General features: G+C 36.6%; 1 protein-coding gene across 14 annotated transcripts in view; it reads left to right on the top strand.

Annotated features, from left to right (window-relative positions):
- Positions 1 to 16,628, top strand: part of SUN1 (Sad1 and UNC84 domain containing 1) — a 35,791-nt gene extending 19,163 nt beyond the window's left edge. For 8 of the 14 annotated variants that reach the window (XM_042798399.1, XM_032983635.2, XM_032983630.2 and 5 more), the window contains 19 exons: positions 496 to 522; positions 627 to 818; positions 2,481 to 2,603; positions 3,606 to 3,686; positions 4,009 to 4,119; positions 5,500 to 5,598; positions 6,253 to 6,346; positions 6,472 to 6,530; positions 7,726 to 7,871; positions 8,028 to 8,252; positions 8,765 to 8,851; positions 9,223 to 9,266; positions 10,301 to 10,436; positions 11,341 to 11,595; positions 12,113 to 12,197; positions 12,714 to 12,829; positions 13,319 to 13,486; positions 14,334 to 14,426; positions 14,856 to 16,628. In XM_042798399.1, the coding sequence (XP_042654333.1) occupies positions 496 to 522; positions 627 to 818; positions 2,481 to 2,603; positions 3,606 to 3,686; positions 4,009 to 4,119; positions 5,500 to 5,598; positions 6,253 to 6,346; positions 6,472 to 6,530; positions 7,726 to 7,871; positions 8,028 to 8,252; positions 8,765 to 8,851; positions 9,223 to 9,266; positions 10,301 to 10,436; positions 11,341 to 11,595; positions 12,113 to 12,197; positions 12,714 to 12,829; positions 13,319 to 13,486; positions 14,334 to 14,426; positions 14,856 to 14,969 (2,255 nt within the window). In that variant the 3' untranslated portion in view covers positions 14,970 to 16,628. The remainder of the gene's footprint in view (positions 1 to 495; positions 523 to 626; positions 819 to 2,480; positions 2,604 to 3,605; positions 3,687 to 4,008; positions 4,120 to 5,499; positions 5,599 to 6,252; positions 6,347 to 6,471; positions 6,531 to 7,725; positions 7,872 to 8,027; positions 8,253 to 8,764; positions 8,852 to 9,222; positions 9,267 to 10,300; positions 10,437 to 11,340; positions 11,596 to 12,112; positions 12,198 to 12,713; positions 12,830 to 13,318; positions 13,487 to 14,333; positions 14,427 to 14,855) is intronic. The other 6 variants (XM_042798400.1, XM_042798402.1, XM_042798403.1 and 3 more) reach the window with 6 other exon arrangements.
- Positions 16,629 to 16,636: the final 8 nt, after the last annotated feature.

The raw sequence follows: 16,636 nt of genomic DNA, 5'->3' as shown, positions 1-16,636 counted from the left end.
CAGCAATTTATTGTATCTCCTAATTCAGACTTTGTTTCTAGTCAGTATGCTCATGATCTTCCCAGAGTCTTAATGTAAAGAATTGTTTCAGTCTTAGTAGAACGTGTTGTAAACTTTAGATTACCTCTCTTAAAACAGAATGTTACAATACAGTAGTACTAAAGTAGTTACCAAGCAACAGAAACAGTGTAAGGTTGTAATTAGCTGCTTTGCAGTCACATGGGAGCTAAGAAGAGATGTAGTTGTCATTCATACTATTCTGTCTGCCACTTCTGTGGTAGAATGCTTTTCACTAACTGTTACCCTACTACATTAATTTCTGAATATATGGATCTATTCTTGTGGTGGACTGTAAAATATGTTAAATACTAAACATAAAGTGGCTTTTCTTTGAAGTCTTAAAATTAGTGGGACTTTTAATTTGAGTTCACATCGGGTATTATAGTTGATTATGGGAAGGCCTTACAAAATTTTTACTTTTTTTTTACTTTGAAGGTCTTGATGATGAAGGTGACCCTAAAGGTAACTACACTTTCCTTTTCCTTCCACATGCATTCTAGTTAGTGGTAACTAGTAATGGAAGTATTGATGTCAATACACTAATTGTTTTACTCTTGATTTGCTAGGTAGTGATACTACACTGATGCAGCGAAATGGTGATATAACAGCAGAAACGCAGACCACGATGATCAACGGCTACACTTGTAGTGACTGCAGCATGCTTTCCGAACGGAAGGAGGTTCTTACAGCGTACTCAGCTTCTCACGTGCCATCCTCTAGAATTTACTCTAGGGATAGGAGCCAGAAACATGCATCCAGTAAGTTACTTTCCCTTGCAGTAGTTGACGCATTTTCCACATAGTGTTATTTAAGCACTTTTCCTACCCTGCTAAATTTACCAATAACTAAATTATGGAGATCAACTTAGGAAATACTGTAAGCTTCTAATACATAATTATCAACTTTTTTTTTTTAATGCTGTAGTGGCGATTTAACAATTTCAAAATTACAGTGCCATGGTATCTTAACAAGTTATATTTCCAAACTCATTGGGGACACAATGGGCTGTTCCAACCAGCAACAATCATAAGTCTCCTAACCTGCTATCGCATCTATATGTGTCTGTTAACAAGGTTTTTGGTCAGGTTTTTCAGATAGAAATTTTTTCTACATGGTCCAGTTTATTTATTTTTTTTTTTTCTTACAGGAACTTTCAAGATTGAGCAGTGTTGTTACTTTGCAGTGCTTCTGTTATCCAAGAAATCTGAGATACCTTCCTACTTTCTGCTTTATTTTTTTTCTCCTCACTTAACCCTGCAGCTTATTAGAGTGTTTTTAGAAGCTAAACCTCAACTACTTGAAAAATTGAACTTCAAAGGGAAAACCTGGTTCCAAATAGACTTCCTAGTGACTGTGTTCCTAAAGCTCAAAACCAAATGAATCTGCTGTAAACAAGGTTCTGCCTTTCTAAGGCAATCTCCATTCTATGGATGGTTGTCCTCATTGTCTTGACTGTGTCTGCCTGCTTCTTGCTTAGTATCTTGAATTTCTTCATTGTTGGTAGTCCTCAGTTGTTACAATGTTTTCTTGAGTGGCCTTGAATTAGAAAAGAACCAGTTTTGAAATTCTGTAGGTTTTTTTATTCTTGAATAATGTTTTCAGTAGCAAGAAATCACCTTGGACTGTAAGGTGCGACTTGAAATACTTTGAGGCAAGTATTGCTTTTTGGTAAATGTGTAGAACAGGTAGGAATTCAGTTGGCTTAGCGTAATGAACTAAGTGACACTGTAGGAAAACTGTTTTCTGTGCTCCTGAGTTTGTATTCACACAGGAGAATTTTACAAGGAACTCATCTTTACATTCCTTTGAACTTTAATCTAGTAGTTTGGGTTAAATTTGGGGAGGGTGAGGGAAATCATCACAGGCTTTTGGAATGTGGCTGTTTCTAGGAAAGCAGCAGTATGAGGGACTGCAGTTTTGTTCCATTGTCTCTGAAGAAGTGTGTATTTAGCATTTGAGGCAGACCACTGCAGTAACTTCCTCCAGTGTAAAAGGTGGAGAAAAGAAGGTGAGAAGTCTTCACCCTTTCAAATCCAGAATAAGAATGTAGTTTCTCTTGTTGGACCTGTGATCCACAAATCAGTATGAACAACTCACGTTATTGAGAAATCCTGAGTTCTGTAAGCAAGGAATTCATTGCTATTTAGAGTACTTAATTCTCGCAAATAAAAGGTATTCTTGAAGTCATACAATCTATCTTGAGGGCATTTTCTCCAGGAAGTGTAGTTCCTACAAAAGCCTTGCTGTGATATCTAGTGCATCCAGACTTTTCAAACCACGCTTGCTTAAGTTTCATGCTTGTAGCTAAACAAAGGCTTTCCATACTTTGTTCTCACTCTTCTACAAGCTAATGGTCACCAGAGAGTAGAAATACATCTTTATATAGGTGAATAATTTGTATTCACAATTTTTTTCAATAGGAGGAACCTATTTCTACACGAGTAAGATTCTGCGATTGGTCAAACATGCTGCAGCATCTTTTGCATCACTATTAGTGCAACTATTTCAAATGGTTTTGCTGAAGCTGGGTTATAAATTTAAAGGTACCTTTTCAGTTGTCTTCCTTGGTCTCCACACAAAGACAGAGTGTGTGTGTTGTTTTTTTTTTTCTTGTGAACTTCATCTTTGGCACTATGGTGTTTTTTCTATAGTCTTTTGACTGGCTTCTATCTTTCTCCTATTATATTGGTTGTGCTACCCTTCTCATACTTTCCTGCTGTTTTGGAAGTATCAGGATTCACGTATGTGAGATCTGTGTTACAGTTAAGATTCATGCATTGATTTTTACTAGGAAGTGATAGAAGTTAATGTTCAAACTGAGAAACTTAAGTAGATTTTTAAAAACTGATTGGTGTGAGAGTGTCAAATCCTAACTTTTCAATGTCTTCCGGTTTGGACTGTCTTGTTATCCTTAAGCCCGCTGCGTGCTTAAAGCCTGATTAGATCTGTCTTGCAAAACTAAAACTGCCATCATCACTTTGTACTACTCTAAAGGACATCTTGTTTTCCTTGAAAATGTTTGATTCTTCTTTGGTGCTTTCTCTTCTATAATATGTGCTCTACAAGTGAAGTTAAATTGCCAAAGGCAGAAGATAGCTCATTTTTTTTGCGTGTGAATAAAACTTTGTTCTCTGCTGTTTTCTCTGCCTCAGTGCCTTATAATTTGCTAATTCTGTCTTGTCAATCTTTTATGATCTCTGGTACAACCAGCACAAAGTTGTAGCAGTTGGCCTGTTTAACAGAATGATAGGAATAGGGACTCAAGATTTGATTTGTTACTTAAGGGCTTTTTTACTAACTTTGCTATCTGAAAAGAAGCAGAAATATTTTTTTGAATGAAAATGCCCCCTGTTGTTCAAAGAACAACAACAAAAAATACTGCACAGAGTAGGCTTCTTCCTTCATTTTTCAGGCTTCCTTGCTTTAACAGTGAATCAAGTCAGTTTTTATCTAAAATCTGCATATATAATCGCTAAAATGCTCATATATAAAAGGCTTTGAACTTGAGAGTTACATTCCATGCATGCTTTTTGAATGTGTTGCAGCTCACTCAGACTACCATGGAAGCAAGAATGTGAAGTTTTGCAGAGAAGATAGCCATCTTGGTGTAAATGAGGAATCAATATGTAAGTATAAGTGACTGATGTTGTCTTTTAGCCTTGGGCAGTACACCAGGTTGTTGCTATGATTGTAACATCAGATGCCCCATAACTCTGTGGAAGCTACAAAGTAAACATTTGTTTTGCAACTTAGATGTAGGGGGGGAGAATGGTGATTGCTTGGTGTACTGCAGTATTTCCCCAAGCAAGTTTAATTCCACTGAAGCTTGCTTAGTCGTTTTTGGTTTGATAACTGGTATTATGAAATAGACTTGTTCAAGTTATCTTATAACAATCTTGATTTGATCCTGACTTTGTCCCATTAATTGACTGTTGCCACAACCAACAGGTGATGACTGTAAGGGGAAGAAACAGCTTGAAATATACACCACAGACCACATGCAATCCTCATGGGCTAAAAGGGTAGCAAGGACCATTTGGCACACCTTTTCTTATGCAGGTTGACTTGGACCTTTTTTTCTTTTGCTTTTATTTTGCATCACAATCTCATAATGTTAATCATATTGTTTTGTGTCTTTTTTTTTTTTTTACCTTCACCTATCAAAGTAGATTACTTAACACCTATCCTGTTTGACTTCTTGCTCTGATTCTGGATTTTGTACAAGCTTGTCAGACTGCTTACCTATTAGTAAAAACAAGGTGTAGGGACAGCATACACCTTGTATGTTAGAAGGAACAAGTCAGATTGTTAATTGATTGCACTTTGGGGAAGTCTGCATAGCTCAATAGGTTGAAAATCTGCCTTTAAATGGAAGCTAGGTATGAGGTATTGGCATGCAGATTATTTGAATAAAGGGTTTTTAACATTTTATTTTTGTTCTAGTGATAGTCAATTTTTACAGGAATCTTATATAGGGATAGCATCTTCCCTCTGAGATGAGCGTTCTCTAGCTTGAATGACAGAGGCATCAAGAATCTGTTGAGTGCTCTTTATTCAGCAAAGGAAAATGATTTGAGACACTTCAGTCACCTAAATGCTTTGCAAAATATTGGGTTGGTATATCTATAATCCGTCAGATTAACCTGAAAGTGTCTGCTAATCTAAAAATGTAGGATTATTTTCTAAACGTATACTACTTGGTTTGTTCTGTAGAATAAATAGTTCTAGTCTTGGATATAGTAACTGTTGGCTTCAGTGGGCTTTAAGTTACAGCATTTTGTTTATAATGTGTTGGGTTTTTTTGTTGTTGGTTTTGTTCTTTTTAAGAGACTCAAAACTGACATACTGAAGATACTTGGGAACGTTCGGTTTAATGAAAACTTACTGTTTTTAACTTCTAGTCAGGAATATTTTCTATTATTTATTGGTCTTTCTTAGACATCTTATTTAATTCTTTCACCAGGTTTTAAAATTAATTGTTCCCTCTTCTACACATGAACCTAGTTAACAAACTCAATGCGTAATTCGGAACAAATAAGATGCTTTTAGAGTAATGATGTGCTTAAAAGTTGTTTTTATAGCAGTATTTTTTTCTGTTACTCTGTTATACTTAGCATGGCACTGTTAGATGAACATGCTACAAAATATAAACTCTGTATTTTGGAAAAATGATATGCTAACTGCACAGATGCTGTTGATCACTATACATGAGAATTCTATTTCTAAATTGTCTTAGTTTCATTTGGCTTTATATTTATTAGTGGCTTGCTTTGCTTTTAAATAGTGAAAAAACAAATCTGTAGATTACTGAAAGGTATGGTTTAAAATGACACAGCATGTAATGGGCAGGGGATTGAGTCTGTTTATGGCGTGAATTGCAAAAGAACATCAAGTTAATTTATGTATGTTACCACATAGAGTTACTTTGTTACAATCTAGGTTACTTTATTCTTCATGTGTTGCGAACAGTGGGAGCAACGGGATGGCTTGTGTCTCAGAAGGTGTTGTCTCTACTTTGGCTGGCCATTCTTTCTCCAGGTTACTATCCAATCTGTGTGTGTGCGTTGCCTGTTCTTTAGACAAACTAGGAATCTGCACTATGTGGTTTACACTAACTCAACTATGCTTATGCTGTACCTTTTGTATCTTCAAATTCATGTGCTACTTTACTTTCTTTATTGACCAAAATATGCTTAATGAGAGGGTATATTTCTGTTCACAGGCATAATGGGAGACTAACCAGCCTGTGTAATGAGGGAATGAGTATGTGAATAGCACAGATTATGGGGTGTCAAGAATAATAGGGTGTGTTTGGTTTGGTAGTCACTTCCTATCTCAGTGTTCCTCCTAACAAAAACTGATACTGCTAGTCTGTTCACTTCTTGAAACATACTGAGGTCTTCAGTGCGTGGTAACTTGGATTTGAACATTAACAATGAATTTCTGGCAAGATGGCATTGTTATAACAAACAAGCATGTCATCTTTTTGCATGACTATTGGTTTTATTGAGTAGCTGATGTTCTAATGCTGTCATACTTGTGATAACTTGATGTTAATAAGCTGCATGCATTACCTGTACTCAAGCATTTCTCTGCTGTGCAAAGTATTCTTGGCCACAGTTGCATGTCCCTCTGGCTTCTTTGAACATGTGCCAGTTACTGTATTTCACACTACCGCTTTTTGTCTTCTAGGGAGGGCAGCTTCTGGCATGTTCAGGTTGCTTAGAACTGGGTGGTATCAACTTGTTACTCTGATGTCTTCACTCAAGGTGTTTCTTCTAAGAAGGTGTGTGTCCTCTGGGGGGGAAAAAAAAAAAATCTGTGAGCGAATTATTTACCCACTTATAATATAAAACAATAAAATATGATAAATGTATTGTTTCTTGTTAACATTCCCCTCTCTTTCTCTAGATACCTTCCAAAGATCTACAAGCTGTTGCTGTTTCTTATCCCACTTCTGTTTCTATTAGGTATGTGAATTGTTTAGTTAGTTATACTGCGAAGCAGTGTATGTTTACTACAGCTGTTCCAAAATAACATCTTTAGTTGAACTTTTGGTTTATGAAGAAGATGCAGACGCAAAAAAGAGCAAATTTATGAACAGGGCAATAATTCAAGCTTTCTTGATTGAGCTTTCCCCTTGCCATGATAGGAATACGCTTGATTTCATTTCAATTTAATTTCATAGAGCTCTTCAGACAGAGTGAGTGAGTAAGTGCGTGTACAGAAGTTCCTTCTTTCTTTACCTCCCTTCATAGGAATAGCAGTGAAGTCATAAAGAGCAGGCTGTGTACTGATTGCTTTGATCGTTGTAGATCTCCCATAAAAGTGTGGTTAAGTTCTTCTACCATCCCAAAGTCTTTCCTTTGCTCTAGCCCATGCTTTAGCTGCTTAAAATACTGCTATTTAGACTGGCTAGTTAGTAGCACTCCAGGTCTGCTTTGAAATAGACTCAGTTTAAAATATTTAACAAAAGTGCTGGGCCATTTCTGAAAAGCAGTTTCATACCTTTGCATGTCCTAAAAAAACTTGTAGCTACTTTGGGGAGGAAAATGAAGCTTCTTAAACTTAGTGGGGATGCAAAATCCCGTACTAAGGACAATAAGAAAGCAAGAAGCTACCCTGTGTAGAAAATGCTGCTAGTTCTCACTAAGATATTGCAATAATAAGTGTTAGCTGTGAAATGCTAGCTTGTTTCCATGGAAGCCCAAGTTTTTTCCAACTTTTTAATAAATATTATGCAATGTAGTAAGTAGGGTATAAGGCAAGATATTTTCCATTGAGATAAAAAGCAGTATTTACATCTGCCTTCAGTGCCTGTCTTAAGTGAGATCTAGGTCCCAGAGAAGCAGTAATAGGAGATTAAGGATGTATAATGATGTATGTAAGTGCAAGTTGCCTGCCATACAGCTGTATGAGTGGTACTAATGGCTGTTCCCTAATATTCTTGAGTGCTTGACTTAGCGTGAGCCAGCTTTAAAAGTTGTTGACTTTTGTTTAGACTGGAGTAGTGTCCACTGTGTGATGTCTACATTGCAAACTTAAAGTAGCTTGTCCTTAAGTAAGAAGACAAGTTGTAGATATAAGCAGTCTTAAGGGAGAATACTCTTCAACACCCTCTTTGCCTCTTTTTTTTTTTTTTTTTTTTTTTTTTTTCTGATCCAGGCATATGGTTCTGGGGGTTTGATGGCTTCATTTCATTATTACCTTCATTGAACTTGACAAGAATTGATAGAATACAGAGACTAGATAACTCTATTCGTGTTCCTGAACCACAGGCTGAATCTTCCCACTCTGTACAACCTCCAAAGGTAAGGGAGAACAATCTAGGGAAGAACTTTCATATATTTTAAGACTTAATTCTCATGTCATCAATATTTTGTGATAACTACTTGACACACAGGGCTAATATAAATAAATGTCTTTATTTTTATATATATATTTTTTTTTAAATCTCTATACTGTAGGATACCATAAATATCTTTGATTCTGGTCGTATAAATAAGCTGGAAACGCAAATGGCCTTCGTGTCTGACAGATGCCATCACCATGATGAAGCATATAGCAAAGTGATGCTTCTCCTGCGTAATCTTCAAGATCAGGTTGCCCAGATGAATGACAAAAGTGAAACATTGAAGCTAATAAAAAATGTGATGGGTCAACATGTTAAAGATATGAAGCTGGAGGAGAAGGTAAGATAGTCAGTTACTGATGCTTTCTGATTCTGATCAAAGCATTCTGTTTTAATAATGCAGATTATTAGCAACTTGACTTTAGGATTCTTTTTCTGTTACAGAATTAACTGATAGGTAGTAAATGCCAGGGAATAGTCATTGACATTTGTTCCTCCTTTGTTATTGCTGACAAAGAATTAATTCCAGATAGGTGGTCTGCAGTAGAATCTTACACTGCTGAAAAGCAGCTGGATTTTTCCTGTTTTCATACAGAGAAAGAAGACTATATAAAGGACTAGTAACAAAGAAGGGGTTTTTAGGTAAACTTCCCTGTATATAAATAACCCCTACTACTACTGAATCAGGCCTTTTATATTTATTACAGATTCTGTAATTTCTCATGCTACCTGCAGAATAAGCACTTAAGCACTCACAGAATGAAATAAAAATTACGCTTTGTAGAAAATATCAATTATGCTATTTGTACTTGGAAAGAAAATACACCACCTTTTTCTTCCCTGTTTTTTAAGTCTGAGTTCCTGGCTTTACATCAAGAACATGAGTCGCGCATCCTGACACTGGAAGACCTTCTTGACAAAATCTCTGCTGAATCCAAGGTATTGAAAGTTAACTTTGGTAATTTACTGTAATTGTAACCCATTAATAAAATAGATTATGTTTTTAGTTGGCTATGCCAAACCTGTTTGCTTTACCCTAGCTTTTAGTTGTTTAAAGTCTCAAAATTTGTGTTCTTGCTTCCCCTTTTTGGAGAGGGTATCAGTCCAAAGATTAAAAATGATTCACTTGACCAGTGAGGCAGGTTGTATTTGGAACAAAATCTTGTTATACAGAGGCACAAATATAAGTTTTGGGACCTAGTCCTCTACAGGTGCTGGTAGAATGTGTAATTTTCATCTAACATTCTTTATCCTCTTGCTGTCACTTGTGTTTCTTTCGATATGTTAAAACTACCTTTTCTATTTTGTAGGGCATCCAGAAGGAGCTTGACATAGCCAAAGTAAAAACAATGAGGTATAAACACTTTTCAAATATATTCTGCTTTTTCAATCCTGAGGCTAACTGATGGTGATACATGTGTTCTTTGAAATACAGCAATCCTTTTCTTTGTGTCAGTTAAATGACCTTAGGAGTTTCTGTTGTCAGCAAGAGTAATTCCTTCTTATAGTAGACTTCAGCTGTAATGCTGAATGAACATCAGCACAAGGCCCATTTCCAGTGTGTGAGCAGTCCAACTACATTTTTTACTAGAGAAAGCTGTTTGTACAGAGGAGGAGAATGAGTGACTTCTTATCCTCTTATAAATGCATTAGAATTTTTCCTGAAATTGCTTAGTAAAGTATACAGTAACTGCTTTTGGTAGGGTTTATATTTATATTCTTGAGTTGTATCAATTCTAGCCTTCATCTCTCTTTGGTTTGTCAGCTATACTACTTTCTACTTGTGTACTGTGTAATACCAGGATAAAATCAGCAGCACTTCATTAAGTAGTTTCCCCATTGGGAAGAACAGAAACACTTATCTGCTGAACTGTCATTTAAATTGGATCTAAATGTAAAATGGCTTTAGAATGATGGCTGATACTTTTTTCCATAGCATGCACTGAACACTGATCCATATCGGTTATATGTGACCTGCTACTTAAGCTCAACTTGACACCTGCCTCTAAAGTTATTCTGGTTTAAGTAAGGTAACCTGAAACTCACTCTAACCAGTGGCAAACTCATGCAAATAAAGTTTGACTGGTCTGCCAGAAACCTTAAATTCCTAAAAATCTATATACATTTGACTTATTGTCAGCCTGGTGATGTTCTAAAGTCATCAGTGCTGGATTTGTTCACAACTTCAGAGTACTTTGATTTGAATATATTAATCCTAAGTATGCCTAAAATAACATCTTAAAGGACTTGAAAGCTCACAGTATCTATCATGGTGAATAACTGAACTAGGAAGGCACTCTCTATTAAGCAAGTATGTTCTCAAACCTTTGGAATTTGATGGAATGATTCAAACTACTTTCCTAATTATTGACTCCTTGTTTTTGCTAGAGATGATGATGAACATAATCAACTTTTGTCCAAAGTTAAAAAGCTAGAACTAGAGTTGTCTCAGATGAAATTGGAGCTGTTAACTGAGGAAAGCGTGAAGACAAGTTGTGAGAAAATAGATGTCATTCATGAAAAAGTAGGTGCTGTAACTTTTGTAACTAAGTAAAACTTGGTACTACTTGATTTTGTTCACTAACTTTCATATAATGCGAGTGTAGTATTCATCTTAACGAATGGTAGTGCTTTATGTACCGATACTGTAAATTTTTTCCATTAGTGTGTAACATCTTGCCGACATGAGTTAATGGTTTGTTTTCTACAATGGCAGGGTTTTTTACATTTAAAATATGATTCAATAGCAGTTTTCATACAGTACTTTGCTGATTTTACCAATGTATTTTGCCTAACCCATGGAAATGTGGGAAAAACTTATGTAAAAGCAAGTTAGGTTTGTGATCTGAGAGTTGTTTTTAAAAAAAAAAAAAAAAGGCTTAAATTCTTTTGAAGCCTTCTGTAAGTTCTGACTAGAACGTAGCCAGCAAAATACAACAGTAAGTATTTGTATGCGATTATCTACTTTGACTAAAATACCATCTTGTGATAATGCTCAGTTATAATCCAGCTACTATGTATGGAATCAAAGCATGCCATGAGTGGGTGATAAAACAACTTGCTTGACTAGGCCTAAAAAGTACACTGATCCCCTTAGAGTTGCCACAGTGCCTTCTTTGAACTGTTGCAGCCAACTGTTTTTATTCTGAAGTGTTGTACCCCTAATGTAAACTGCAACGTTTGCTAGGACTTTAAGTGTGTCTTATTCACCCAAACAGTGAAGCATCCAGATTTTCCCATATGTTCTGCACACCTGACTGGTCTGTTATTTCCATGTAAGTCAATGTAGTTAAAGCACATGTGAAAGCTAGACATCTGTGTAGTACTGAGCATATGTCTTGATTTCACATGTGCTTATTATATATGGTCTTACTTAATGGTTTATAAAGACTAATCATTTCTGTGTAATTGTTAATGGCTTCTACTAGGTGGATGCCCAGGTCAAAGAATCTGTCAAGCTCATGCTTTTTGGTGATCAACAAGAAGACTTTCCCAAATCGCTACTCCAATGGCTTACTTCCAATTTTGTGAGCAGAAGTGATCTGCAGACTTTGCTGCGGGATCTAGAGTTGCAGATCCTCAAGAATATTACTCTCCATATGTCTGTTACAAACCAAAAACTAACATCCGAAGTAGTAACAAATGCTGTGACTAGTGCAGGGATTTCTGGAATCACAGAAGCGGTGAGTGAGTTTAAGTTCTCAAAAGTTCAGCTGAAACTGTAGGGAGTCCTTTTATAAGCATTTTGTGGAGCATGACTGTCAGTATAAATGTTAATGATTTTAAGAGATGCTTGGAACATGAAATGGGGAGAACAACAGAAAATGCTTTATCAATTATACTCTTACAGCATTGCTTGTTGCCTGTTGTGAATGTTTGTTCTTTTCTAAAGTATGCTATCTTGAAAATTGAAGAATGTCCAAAAAACAAGTATACCAAAGAAGTGCAGCTTGGGGCCTTGGGAAGGTGGGGGAGAGAATGCAACTTTTGAAGAAAACCCCAGTCAAGATGCAGTAGGATTTCACATCTTAAGCCAGACAATCATGCATTAAAAATGGCCTGTGTCTTGGCAGAGGCTTTCAAAGACTTGCGATGGAGTGCAGCATCTCAAAAAGATGCTTATACACAAATGTGTAGGTATCAGTTATTCTATCAGTTGATGATATTAGTCTTTCTGTTCTCTTTTGTGTACATCTGTAGCAAGCACAGATTATTGTAAACAATGCACTGAAACTCTACTCTCAAGACAAGACTGGTATGGTGGATTTCGCCTTGGAATCTGGAGGTAAATAGTAAAGGAAACACCATTTTCACTATCCATGTTATTTATATTATTTACTAAAAATCTTGAAATTGGGACTAAAGGTTAGTAGAGCATCCTCGGATGTTGCCTGATTATCAGCCTTAGTGGAATTTATGCATGTTTACAGGGTCATATATCAGCCTAGGTATGCGTGGATGGGGATAGAATAGTTCTTTTAAGCATGTGTACAACTGCATAATAAAGAACCACAGATGTATTTGTGTGGGGCATACGCAGCACTGAACTCACTAGGGAAGATGTGTATTTTTCAGCCCTCTTAAATGAAAAACCTTTAATATGTTCTTACAATAACATTGTACCTGATAGAAGCATTGTATCCCCAGAAAATTATTAGACTTCAACAACATCTTTAATAGCTTTTTTTTTTCTGAAGAAAATAACTGGTATATTCATTACACTTTGTACAAATCTCTGCCTTAAAAGTCATCAGGAAGAAATGAGTAATTGTTTCTGCTAACCTGATAAATCTTTCTTGAGGTGGCAGCATTCTGAGTACTCGCTGTTCTGAAACCTATGAGACCAAAACAGCATTAATTAGCCTCTTCGGAATTCCTCTGTGGTACTTCTCTCAGTCTCCCAGAGTGGTGATTCAGGTAATTAAAGGCCAAGTAAACAAATTCAGCAATGTTATTTTGCATTGAGTGATTTAGATTGATTTTTGGATGCTGGATGTTTCTGTCTGCAATATATTGGTGGGCACAGGTACTTTGAACAAATTTCCCAAGAGCAGGATTATTCCAGTAGTACCTGGACACTGCTTAAATCCTAATCCAGCAAAATTAAGATCCTTATAGGAGGCTTGGGTGGTGCGTTGGGCTTCTGCAGAGTGTGAGCACTGGGAGGGTTCCTGTTGAGAAGTAATGTCTCAGGGTGGGTCTTCAAAACACTGCTGGTAGTTCAGGTGGATATGCTGTCTTCCTAAAGAGTTCTACCAAGTTGATTATGTTCTTCCAGTTACTAAGACTGTCCCTAATAATTCAGAATTCATTACAACTCTTTGCTACAAAAAAATCATAAAAAAATGCTTGTGGTTATTTTTGTTGCTGTGCTCATCCTGTTCTCTCCCTGCTCCTCCTGTCTAGCCGGACATGTATCCAGGGAACTGCTGGGCTTTCAAAGGATCGCAGGGCTACCTTGTAGTGAGACTTTCAATGAAGATCTATCCGACTGCCTTTACGGTGGAACACATACCAAAAACACTTTCACCAACAGGAAATATCACCAGTGCTCCTAGGAACTTTTCAGTATATGTAAGTTTGTCTCTGAACTTAATTTGATGTTTACATGCATAAAGAATATTTGTGTTACCTATCTTGGAAAATAACGATGTAAGGGAGGACAGCTAAGAAGAGAAACTGTTTCTGTGACTGCTGTTAAAATTGTTTATATTTTTTTGAGTTTTAACATTAGGAGTAAGAACCGTTACAACTAATTTTGGGGAATTTGTTTACTGCTGTATAAAGCAAGAGGAAAATAAACATTTTTGGAGGGAGGTGATGGTTTTTAATTTGGTATAGTTCTTTCATACACTTTAATTGTTCTGCCTTTCCTCCACCCCTCCCCCTTCCCCTTTGCCTCCCACAGCCCCCCAGATTTTGGCTCTTCACCTTATCGTGATATACCTTAAATCTTTTCAGTTAATTTGAACTGGCACCACAGTTGTGTAGGCGTGACTGCAGAACGGAAGACCACAGGCTACACCAGAGTATAGTTGTGATATCTGAGAACTTTGTCTAGTTCTTTTAAAAGCTTAAACAGATATGCAGTCATCTGAATCTTAACTTCAGTCTTGTTTATAGCATTGATGTTTTCTTGTTTGTCCTGAGCAGTTTATATTCTACACTGTGTTAGTGGTTTTGCTATGGAAATTAAGGGGTTTGATTAGGAAAACATCTAAACATAACACAACTATTTACAGTGCAGGAAACTCAAATACAGAGCTGTGTCTGAAAAGGCATTCAGTTACATGGGAAACATTCTGATCCTGGTTTGATAGATTTCTGAGTGCTGTCTGCTGAATCTCCATTACATAGGCATGCTTCTGGTTTTGGTTTGATTTCAAATTTGACAGAAGCAAAAATCTTTATCCTGTTATAGGGTCTAGATGATGAATATCAAGAAGAAGGCAAGCTTTTAGGACAGTATGTTTATGATCAAGGAGGAGAACCTCTGCAGATGTTTCCAGTGATGGTAAGTCTGGATTATAAAATTTAAAGCATGAGCAGAAAGATACTCATATTTTCTATAGTAGTGCACAATGAGCAACAAAAGAAAAAGGCCTCATTCTCTGGGCACTGTAGAAGCAGGTAGAAAGTATTTATTCTGCCTGAAAACCTATGGTCTCATTAGATTAGAGGGGAGGAAAGATTTGTGCCATCTGGACACAAATGGTGCGAAGATGGTAAACACAAAGAGTCTGCTTCATGCTTCCTACGACTCCCTTCACAAATAAATAGCTGCAAGGCAAGGAAGGGTCTGCTCCAAGTGGCAGAAAATTCCCAAGGCATGACTTAGATTCCTGCAACTACCAACTTTTATTAATAACTAAGAAAGCAACTTCAGTTGCACCTGTTTATACTAGAAACCTGACTCTGGTTTGTTTGCTTTTTTCTTCTCTAGGAGAAAAGCGAAAATGCATTCCAAATAGTGGAACTGAGAATTTTTTCTAATTGGGGACATGCGGAATACACATGCCTTTATCGGTTCAGAGTGCATGGGCAACCTGCCGAATAATCTTCTACACTACAGCCTGGGTTGGTTTTGTTGTTGTACATTTTGTTCTCAATTTGTATATACCGGAAAGCCTAGAACACTGGAATCTTTAACGGATGAGGATGCAAGATATATACAGCAGAACTATTGATCCTCTGATAAAGGCAGAAGACTGTCAGCAGAACTGTATAAAAAATAATTTTTATTTGCTCTAAGGCCCAGCTTGTAATTGCCAGTTAGCTTTATATTTTTGTGTCCATGCTGAGAGAAATAATGCATGCAAACTACTCTGGTTCATAAAGCCCAGTTGGCAAACAGGCAACACCTATTTTGTTACAAATGAATGTATAGGGTTTTTTAAAAAGAATAAACCACACTTTCTGCAACTAGGAATCTGTTTTTTTTTTAATCCAGGATTTAACTGCATACTACTTCTGTTAGCTTGGCACCATAAGCCAAAAACTCTGGTACATTTTAAACACTGACTGTGGCTAAAGGTGTCCTTCAGCTGACCCTTGGTTTTGACCTTTTTGACGGATCCAAAAGGGTGGCTTTAAGTGTTGAATATGATAAATATAACTGTCAGGGAAAGTTAACACAACAAAAACTAGTTTAAATACCAGCGACTGCGAATGCTTTGCTATAATTTGTGGCCATGATTTGCTCTGAAAGTCAGGGACAAGTAACTGAAGTTATTTTAAGGGTTTTTACCATAGCAACTTGGCCACTTTGTTCTTTTTTAGTGTTAATTCTGAATTGACCTTGATGTACTGACTAACTGGATCAGAGCTGATAAGCCTGCTAAATTGCTTAGTAAACATTAGTATACAGCAACTGAACAATCTTAATTTGTCAAAAATGCTCTCTTTGAGACAAGAATTCCTTAGGCGGGTTCATTGTAAGTAAATGTTGGTCTGTGAGAATGCAGTATGTGCAAAACAGGACTGATGTAAACCTTGCTACTTCACACTTACAAAAGGGACTTCTGCTCGGTACTGCTGTATTGAAATACATGGGCATTCTTGAGATCATCCCCCAAAGCCTCACTTGGCTCTCAGAAGATTAGAGTTGTGTCTTGCTCTCAGAAGCAACATTTCCATCTCGAACGAGATGCAGCTGCCTATTGCCCCCCTTAGGATTGCTACTTTGAAGATCCTTTTCAGAAAAGATTCCCGAAATGTATTTGTAAGCAGAATTTTTATCTTGCTGTTATAATGCATTTTATAGTTACACATGAACTGTTAATCCATGGAACTGCTGACTGGTTTTCTGAATAGTTATGTATGTTGCACAACAGTCCTCGAATGTTTAACAACGTCTCCGGGTGAAGAACTACTTCTTCACTTAAGCTAGAGACAGAACCTATGGCCTACACAGAGGAGCTAGATTACACATGTACAGGTGTTGTCATATTCTAGGTTACATATTTAAAATTAGAATTATCCTGTGTAAATTGAAATTAGGTAGCCAGGGTGGGAGTATTTTGAATAACACTAACTTATTTTTAAAAAAGCAAGATAGGACTTTGTGCAATGTATTTTTGTAAATGCTTTTCAAAATGTCTGTTATTTGCTGCCTCCAAACTGACAAGATGCTATTGAGATGTTTAAATAAAGAGTTTTAATTTTTGAAAGTGCAAAGTGCATGTAATATTTGAAACAATAAAGTTTCTTTTCTGTACTTTTGAT

Source organism: Tyto alba, unplaced genomic scaffold, assembly GCF_018691265.1.
Source record: "Tyto alba isolate M040663 unplaced genomic scaffold, T.alba_DEE_v4.0 Super-Scaffold_28, whole genome shotgun sequence".
NCBI classification, from domain to species: Eukaryota; Metazoa; Chordata; class Aves; order Strigiformes; family Tytonidae; genus Tyto; species Tyto alba.
The sequence above is the reverse complement of the archived record's forward strand: the minus strand, read 5'-3'. Positions and strand labels throughout refer to the sequence as shown.